The sequence below is a fragment of the Pyxicephalus adspersus genome, chromosome 11, assembly GCF_032062135.1.
Source record: "Pyxicephalus adspersus chromosome 11, UCB_Pads_2.0, whole genome shotgun sequence".
In the NCBI taxonomy this organism is placed as follows: domain Eukaryota; kingdom Metazoa; phylum Chordata; class Amphibia; order Anura; family Pyxicephalidae; genus Pyxicephalus; species Pyxicephalus adspersus.
In genome coordinates this window covers 56,731,859-56,741,177 of record NC_092868.1, presented here as the reverse complement: position 1 = coordinate 56,741,177, position 9,319 = coordinate 56,731,859, and the positions used below count along the sequence as shown (strand labels likewise).

Sequence of the window (9,319 nt, the reverse complement as noted above, 5' to 3'; positions counted from 1 at the left end):
GTCAATAATGCTTAACGAAAAGGAGAGAAATCAGCTTGGTGAGCAAACTGAGTGATAAAGTACAAGGACTGGGCATCTGCAACATTTCCTAGATGGAGGGTATAAACAGCAGGTAGATTAATTTTATTTTACCCTGAAGCTACATTGTAAGATTTATACTGAACTGGAGGCTGTCGGTTGATTTATTTATTTCTCCTTGTGGGCTGTGATACACATAATGTGAGTATAATCAGCAAGATCGCTCACATTCTTTCTCCTCTGCACAGCGCAGTAATCAACAACAAACCCTGACTTGCTGAGGGCGAATCTTACAAAACTTTCATCATATTTAAACACATGGAGACATTCAACATCAGATGCAAGGTATGTTGCGTTTAGTACCCCAATAATGATCAGGTAGCCCCCCATTTTCAGGAGATTTGAAATTTTTTTCAGGTTCCTCATGTAGTCATCTTCATCCTTACAGATGACGTCCAATAACCACGCACTGATGACGCAGTCTGCAGGAGGTAAAACCATCGGATCTGTTAGATTTTCCTTGTCAGGGTTACACATTACGATTTGCCTGATGGACGCTTTAAGGTTCAGCTCTATGTTCTCAATGTGATCGCTTAAAATAAAAAGCAGAGGGGTTAGGAAAAAACAATTATACAGACATAATCGCAAAGGCTGAATGGGAAGCTTGTAGCCTCCTGGGACTCATACGTCATGTATCCCAGGAGGTTGCAAGCTGCTCCTTCTGCCCATGCCCAATCTCAGGGATGCACAGGAGGGGCTTTCTCACGCATGCACAGTGACATCTGCATGTTTTTTACATGTTTAGGAAGAAGGTCAACTGATTTCACCCCTGTGCAGTGCAAGATCAGGTGACATATGAAGAACAACGCACTAGAAGAAATTAGCACCCAGAACCGGCTCGACTAGGATCACAAATGGATAAACGCTTTCTACCTGTAAAGGTAAGGGTTTTTTTTTTTGTGATTATTCTGCTTTAAATAATGTTGGATGAATTGGGCATATACCATGGATGCAGATTCTCAATCGGGCAGCACCAAGGCTATTAGCATTATTGTTTCAACAGTCCCCTGCTTTCTCTAGCTGTTCATTGGTGCACTAAGGCAATATGGGATAGCTCACATTATAAGTTTTCATTAAACATACCGAGTACACTTTTGGAACCTCTACAAACTATTTCTTTTTGATTTGGGGTGTTTTTGGAGACGTGTCTTGCTTGCTTGCTGCTGGAGAACCGCTGAAGACCCTTGTTTGTGGTCGGATGTCGCCACGAGAAAGGTAAGTGCTTTACTTTTATTTAACTAAAGAAATACTGTATATATAATAATTACATTTTTATTTTACAGTCCATTTCCAGTGGCAAATAATTATTCAAGAAAGGAAATAGGTATAAAATCATTGCACAATCTTCTTTTGACATTTTGATGATTTGCTAGTGGGAGACCAAAACAATTTGGCGTCCGTTGTTCATACTGTCACAAACAACCATCGGCCTCACCTTTTTCCTTCCAACTGTGCAACAGCAGTCTTTGTGTGAGTCCAATCAAAAGCTCCGGTGCGATCGTTGAGCCATCTACGCAGTTCCATGGCACATTTCTCCCTGATCTTCAAAAGAATTATATCTTTGAAGATGTTGGAAGCTGAATATAGATGATGAATAACGGAGCCTTTACTAAAGTCAACTAGAAGATTTCCTTGAATAAAACCTGTGTTATAAAATAAAGTCAACATAGAAGTTTGGTGTCTGATAACCTTAAAGCCCTTCAAATATTTTGAGATGTCGCTCTCAATCCCATCAGATCTTATATGTGAGGTAAATATGAATTACACATCGAATAAGTTGTTTCCCTGTGTAACCTTCAATCTTTGCATAAGATTTTAACTGTTTTGATCTATTTATATAGTCAATTTAAAGACTAGTACTTGCCTATTTCCCTGAATAAGCATTGTATGTGAAATGTGTCGGGTAAAAGACTATGTAAAGCCTGAACTTTTAGGACCTATTATATCCCCACATGGGCATCCCACTAATGTCTATTGAATGAATAAATATTGCCTTTAGTCTCTCATATTATCTGTTGAACCAGAAAACCGTGGGGGATTTTCCCATCCTTTACTGGGTTACAACCCTTGTATTACAAAATAAGGCTTTGTGTATGTATTAATCATATGAAGTTGATGAAATATTTATAAACCTAATAATTAAAATTTAATTAATGTAATTAATGTTATTGTAAGCGCAAGTAATTTTTAATATTTTACTGAAAATAATTAAAAAAAGCCTTGGTGATCATGCCAAGAGGGTTCTTAAAGCACTTCCTATTATAGGATAGTGACAACCCTCTGTCAATTTTTCTCCTGTGTTGTCACCCAGTCCGATGAGTTTCCACTGGTGTATACAGGTGTCAGGTTTAGCACAAATTACACATGCATGAAACAGACATCAAGTAACCTGCCCTGAGAAATGCTATGCAGACATCACTGGAGTGCATTTAGACAGAAAGTGGTTGCCAAAAGGATCATCAGGACTGCAAAAAAATATAAAAAAATCCCCTGTGCTTTAGCAACCTACATTTCAATCAATTATGATTTACATCTACGGTAGGCTCTTTTTTTTGTTTTGTGGATGAAATCGGTGTTCAGGTTAAGGTGGCACAATGCTGGGTGCAGCAGGGGTGCTAATGTCCCCATTGCTGTGCTGTAATTACTATAAATTGAAAGCACCTGAAGTCACTGAGTCTTCATATTATTAATTTTACAAAGAGTAAATATATATCAAGGTGATCCCAAGGTACTGCAAATTAAAACTTACAATGGTGCCACATCCCAAATAGTGTATATAAACAGAAGAAGACAGGATCTGGACAAGATTTTATATTCAGCACATCTGATGAAGCAGACTAGATCTGTGAAATGCATCAAGTAAAGCATAACTCTTCTACTTCTACTACTCTTCTTCTTTTACTGAAAATATTTGGAGAATATATATTTTAAAAAAATATTTTAGAGATCTCTTTGCACTCATCTTTTGTATAGAAGTCTCTCTGTCATACCTTTTTTTTTGGACGAATATTGTTTTTTAATTGATACTGAATAAATATATTTGTTTTAAGTAATAATTTGTTTTTGGCACCCAAAAAGTCCCACTTTTCTCCTTCCTGAACCTCTCCTGGGTTCCTAATCTAATAAGATTAATAATAATTTTCTTTAGCAAAATTGCAGCAATCTCAATAATCTCATTAACTTTGTTAAGGCAGCTCACCAACAACACAAAGTGCCTAATCAGGGATGCTAAAAATCCACCTCCAAAAAAATAAAATTGAATACTGAAAACAATTTGTGGGAATTCAAGAAATAATTTATGAAATCAACAGCACATTCCCACTAAGAAAAAAGCTGACACGTTTCAGGGCAAATCTTCCTTCATCAGGGCAATAGCAAACATTAAATATACAGAATATATGTGAGAGCTATTATATGTCCAGAACCAGTGCCCTCCGGATGCAAGTCTATTAATCTAATGTTGCACTCATAGCATATAGCAAGCCCCAACCCAGGATCGGGGGTCTATATTTACCTTCTCAGCACATGGTTGCCTGTTGTGCGTATAAATGATCGCCTCTGGGGAAGGACTAACAGTTCCAGGAGCCCACAGATAATGCAATACAGGTGTTTTCAGCAGAGATAATTCCAGAATACAGAGCTAAAGGTCATACACAAGTTATCAGTCCACCAGAGAGGCTATAAAGCCCTAACAGCCAATGGCAGCGCAGGATTTAGCTTTGTTCATTGGCTGCACCATAAACTCCAAATACCTTTCAGCTGCACACAGCCTCAGTGAATGTGCTGGGGATGCTGAGTATGATATATCTCAGGTGTAAATGGACTGATAAAAGGAAACTGGGGATGTTGCAAGAGTAGAGGACAGACAAATAATTGCTAGATCTGCATGCTGCAAAAGACACCACAGGAGGGAATAAGCTGCGATCGCACACAGCACGGCACTGCTGGCCAGATAAGTGTCTTCTAAGAGTATACTTGTATAGAAAATCATAGAAAAAAATCTATATTTAAAAAAAAACATATTTACCATATAGTAAATGGTATTTGTAAAACTGATCATAAAAGATGAAACAAAATTATACATCGCATTAAAACAGGATCAATTAGTATTTAAAAAAATTATTTTTATATTTATTTACAAAACTAAAATAAAGCAAGAGCAAACATAGAAAATCTACATTATGATATAGGATTTATGAATGACTATCCATTAGGGACTAGAGATTGGAATTAAAAAACAGTTCAAAAATATATAATCTCCCATAAGGGCTCGTAATTTGGTTGATCTAGAAATTAAATAATAATATGGTGGAACCACTGAATCACCTCCTATGTATAATAACACTGTATATATAAAAAACAGAAGTATTAACTGTTATCTGAAAACCTCAATCACTATTTTAATGAAAAGTCAAATAATTTTGTTTCTTTTTACAGAACTTCAACAGACAGTGAACAATATTTCTGAAATGGTTTCATATGCAGCCTACAAACCACAAATGTCTAAATTTATCAATATAGGGAACTGCACTATTATTGATAAAGTCATTAATTTTTTGCATAATACAATTTCATTTATACATACCCCTGCTCAACACATAGTGAAGATTCATCATCGGAAATGTTAAAGAATCTTCTGCAAAAACCATTGTTTTGTTTCCAGAGAAGTACAATTCAAGGCTTTTTCTAGCGTCACATCCATGGATGTGGTAGAATTTTTTTGGCGTGGAATACATTGCAATGTTGAGCCGTCAATATCACTGTGCAATGTTCTCAGCTCATCACAGAGTTCAGTTTATATTTATCAGGTGAAACCACTTTAATGTTGCCGTCATTTTGTTGGTTATATTCATATGGCAGTCATGGGGCATTCAGCTGATAGAGATTTGGGTATCCATTTGTTTTTGTTTCAACCCTACTAAATAAACTCTGCTCACTATGTATTATTTTTGTTTTTTGTCTACTTAAGGTAACTTTGAGCAATGAAATAGCAAAAACAAATAGTCACCACGAACAAGAACAAAGAAAATGAAAATTCAAAAATAACTAGCGACTAGCTACAGTAGTTTCAAAGCGAAACTAAAGGATTCCTGAAGATATAAGGTATATCGGCCAATAATGTAAGAGACATTCTTCCTACTGACCTCCACACTAATGTACAGAGAGCTGAGGATATAGTATTTAAAGAAGGGGTTCCCTGAAGAACTGAAAGGTATTTAAAGGGTTCCCCCATTATAAAAAGGTCAAGAAACACTGTTTTAGTTGTCATGCCAGTAACTGTCTTTCAATAGAGCTCACAATCATCATGTGCTATTAACAGTAACTTAACGTCTAAGGCCAACAATGAGAGAATAACCTACTAGCAGTTGGAGCTAAGGTCAGATTTGATTTTTCAGATTTTGATTTTGAATGATCTACAAAAGATAGAAACCAGCTGGATACGGCTATTTTGTGTTACTTTGCTAGTGACATAGAGACAGCTTGGACAGCTTGTCTAACAACTTTGCCTATAAGATGGGGGGAGCATGGACCAGCTAACAGGGACAGATAAGAGTTTATGAAAAAACACAAAGCAGGAGTGTGCTTGCCAATTGTGCTATTCATATCCTATGAGCTTGCGGGGACAGAATGGACTCACTCACGCCTGTGCAGGAGTTACATCACTTGGACCCTGCAAATTAAGATGGCAGAAGAGCACTAGAAGAAAGAAGAAGATTGGAGAATTTGGTGAGTATAGTGGAGTCTCAACAATTCTGGGAGAAACTTCTGAATCCATAGCATGTTTATCCCACCATTTTGCCCAGTGTTCTCTGCCTAACCACGTCTTCTGCCAACCACCTCCCCTGAGACAATCTACAACCAGCTCCTCTGCCAGCCTCATGCCTTGACCTCAGCCTGTCCACAACCAGGCCCTATGCCTTAAGCTCAGCTTCAACCCTTAAGCTCTAATAACACATCTTCTGTATGCCGCTTGTCTTGATATCAGCCTGTCCTGGACCATGCCCCTGATTCATCAATAAAATCCGCGCTCGCTGGAAGCGCGAAAGTACGCGCGGCCAGCGATCGCGGTCCGGACTCGAGTGTGCGCGTACACTCGCCTCACTGCCAGCCGGATTCCTGCCTTCATAATAATGAGCAATAGGGAGCGCGAATCTGCCATTAGAAAGAATGATTTTTTAGGGGAACAGTGACTTTTAATGCAAGCTCGCCAGTGTAAAGCTGCCGGAGATGCGCGGCTCCCGCCGCAAGCTTTTTCAGTTGCTGAATAGCGCGACGGCGTACGATTTCAGATCGCGAATACGAATGCGCGAGCGATCATCCGATTCTGCTTGATGAATCAGGGGCCATGTCTCCATTCTGCTCTGACTTCAGTCAGTCTTGGACTTGCTCAATCGACCGTTCCTGCACTGAAGCCACCTTGTTCCTCCCTGGTGGGTAAGCCTGGGGTCACAACCTGGTTCATTCTGCATAAAAATGGCCCAACAACCTCTAGAGCAGTGATTCCTAACCAGGGATTCACAAAACCATAGGGTTGCTAGGGGTTCCTTGAGCAATGTGTTGTTAGTGTCTCTCAGGTCGATTTAACACATTCAATTGATCTTTTTGTCTATATGTAAGTGTGACAATGGCCAACAAAAAAAAGCATATTGTGCAATTTTATCCTCACTATTCATTTTATCAGCAGAACAGTCACATGTCTACACCTGAGTGAGTTATGATCATCATGTGGGTTTAAATATGTTAATGATGTCTTTTTTTTTATCAGATGCAATATCTGCAGATTGCATGGTCTCTAGTAATAATAAAGCCTTTATTATCCTGGGCGTTTCACTGATGTCTGCATTTCTGTACCAAAGGGGGTACACTGGTTTTCATAAAAAAAAAAAATTTATATATTGTAGACCTGTAACTTACCGAAATATGTCCAATCATGTAAAAAAAAATTAGCTTAAACAAGAATGCATAAAAAAAATCAAAAATACTGAAAATGCAATAATTCGGTATACTGTATAGTACTAAATTTTTCTAAAACACCTTCCGAGTGTAGTAAATTTTAAAACAGGGGGTACATACCTATAGACAAAACCACATAAATATATTTTGTATTATTTTGTATTGGATTGGATACAGGAGTTTGTATAGAATCCAATACAAAATATTTGAATTTCCCGCCACGCCTCCTGTTGACAGGCACACGCATTGACGTCATCCGGAATCGCCGAGGGGTGCGTATGCGAACGCAGAGGGTTTTAATTCTCTCAGTATTTCCATGAAAAAAAGCATTACATTTTTTGCATGGAAATTTATTTTATATTTTAGGCTATAATTCTTAGACATAACTCACCGAAATATTTCCAATATTTGATACATTTAATAATAAACTCTGTTAAACTAGATTATAAAATCTGTTAAAAAAAATGTATAATGAATTATAACTGTAAAGTAGCTTATAAAATATATATATATATATAATATATATTATATAAAGATTTCTTTGTATTGGACTTAATACAGCTATTTTGTATTGAATCCAATACAAAATTATTTGAATTTCCTGCCCTGGCTCCCGCAGGCACCGACACATGCAGTCACGTCCTCGGGAAACCCCAGAGATCATCTCTGCACATGCCGCGTGAAGAAGAGAGAAGATGTCTCCGGAGGACAAGATAAGTGTTTTTTTTTTCAGTTGTAATCTGGTTGTCATACAATGTTGTATGACATTCAGATTGCACTGTAACGCTTGATTCTATTTTTAGCTACCCCGAACCTAGTTCAGGGTAAACGCTTTCAGCAAGTTTTTTTTACCCCAAACTAGGCTCGGGGTAACCGCCCAGAAGGTTAAAAAATATGTCAAAATAAAAATATAGGCGTCAGGACTAAATGTATCAATCGTTGATCAGTGTAATTAGCTGGCTGTTTGGGAGATTATTTAATCTCTGAGTTTGTCACGAAATTGTGAAACATTAATGAATAAGACAGGCAGATGGACGCAACTGGTAAAAAGTCAAACAAAATATGTCAAATAGTGTTTAATATTGGAAAAATCACAAAGTATCCACGGATGATGTAGTCTCACTGATTTAAGGATAATTCAATGTGAAACATTTTCTTTGAAAATGATATAGGGCTCATTTTGACATTTATTGACAAAATTACAATGTTTTCATTGGTCAGAGACCAGGGTCTTGGATCTGTTAATTTTTCTCAATACACCTCTTCCTTTGGCAAACCCATATCCTTTGATTTACAATACCATCTGTATGTAGATGGGACACAAATCTACATTGTTCACCTTTGACATGTCTCTCCTTGCCTCGAGGTGAGACCTCCCTTACACTTTTCTCTCTCCCCTTTTTTTTCTTTTTTTATGCAGGCTAATACCTATGAGATGTGAACAACCCAAATTCCCTCTTATTTCTAAGAAACGTTTGTATCGGAACCCTTTAGACCAGGGTTCAGCAAACCTTTTGGACTACTAGGCCATTTCAGGAAGTCAAGAAGGCACACTTGGCCAGAAGAAACAAGGTGTCCAAGGAAAGGTTTTTTATTTAAAAATACAGTACGATCAATGGGAATCATGATCTTACATCTTCTTAGAGACAGATAAAAAATCAAGTTCTAATGATGAGGAGTTCAAACAAAAAAAATAAAATAAAATAACATATAAATAAAAATTAAATTATTAACCACCTGGGTGTTTCACTGATGTCTAGATTTCTGTACCAAAAGCGGTACACTGTTTTTCATTAATTTTTTTTTTTTTAAATTGTAGACCTGTAACTTACAGAAATATGTCCGAACAAGGGTGTAGTAGATATCATAAATATAAAAAATGTTTGAAACACACAATCATGTAAAAAAAAATTTACCTTTAATAAAATTAAATAAAACGCACAAAAATCAGCTTAAACAAGAATACATAAATAAATGAAAAATACTGAAAATGCAATATTTCGGTATACTGTATAGTAATATATTTTTCTAAAACACCTCCCTAGTGTCCAAACGTCCAACGTCACATACCTATAGACAAAACCACATAAATATATTTTGTATTGGATTGGATACAGGACAAAATATTTGAATTTCCCGCTACAACCCCCATCGACGGGGGCACTCACGGACATCATCAGGAATCGCAGAGGGACGCGTACACGAACGCCGGGTGTTCTAATTCTTTCTGAACTTCTGTACTTCCATGCAAAAAGTGTTACATTTTTGGCATGGAAATTTATTTTAG

General features: G+C 37.1%; 1 protein-coding gene across 1 annotated transcript; it reads right to left on the bottom strand.

Annotated features, from left to right (window-relative positions):
• Positions 1 to 186: 186 nt before the first annotated feature.
• Positions 187 to 4,814, bottom strand: LOC140340276 (nicotinamide N-methyltransferase-like). The gene is made up of 3 exons (XM_072425332.1): positions 4,664 to 4,814; positions 1,514 to 1,721; positions 187 to 610 (listed from the first exon to the last, which is right to left on the bottom strand). The coding sequence occupies exons 1-3, from the start codon at positions 4,812 to 4,814 to the stop codon at positions 187 to 189; spliced, it is 783 nt and encodes a 260-aa protein (XP_072281433.1).
• Positions 4,815 to 9,319: the final 4,505 nt, after the last annotated feature.

What these genes read in the sequence shown, in the direction of transcription:
- LOC140340276 (XM_072425332.1), bottom strand. Translation starts at nt 4,814, where the DNA reads ATGTATTCCACGCCAAAAAAATTCTACCACATCCATGGATGTGACGCT. An exon ending in TCACTATGTGTTGAGCAGGG is followed by an intron (nt 1,722 to 4,663) that starts GTATGTATAAAT and finishes TTTATAACACAG; the next exon opens with GTTTTATTCAAGGAAATCTT. An exon ending in GCACAGTTGGAAGGAAAAAG is followed by an intron (nt 611 to 1,513) that starts GTGAGGCCGATG and finishes TTTTATTTTAAG; the next exon opens with CGATCACATTGAGAACATAG.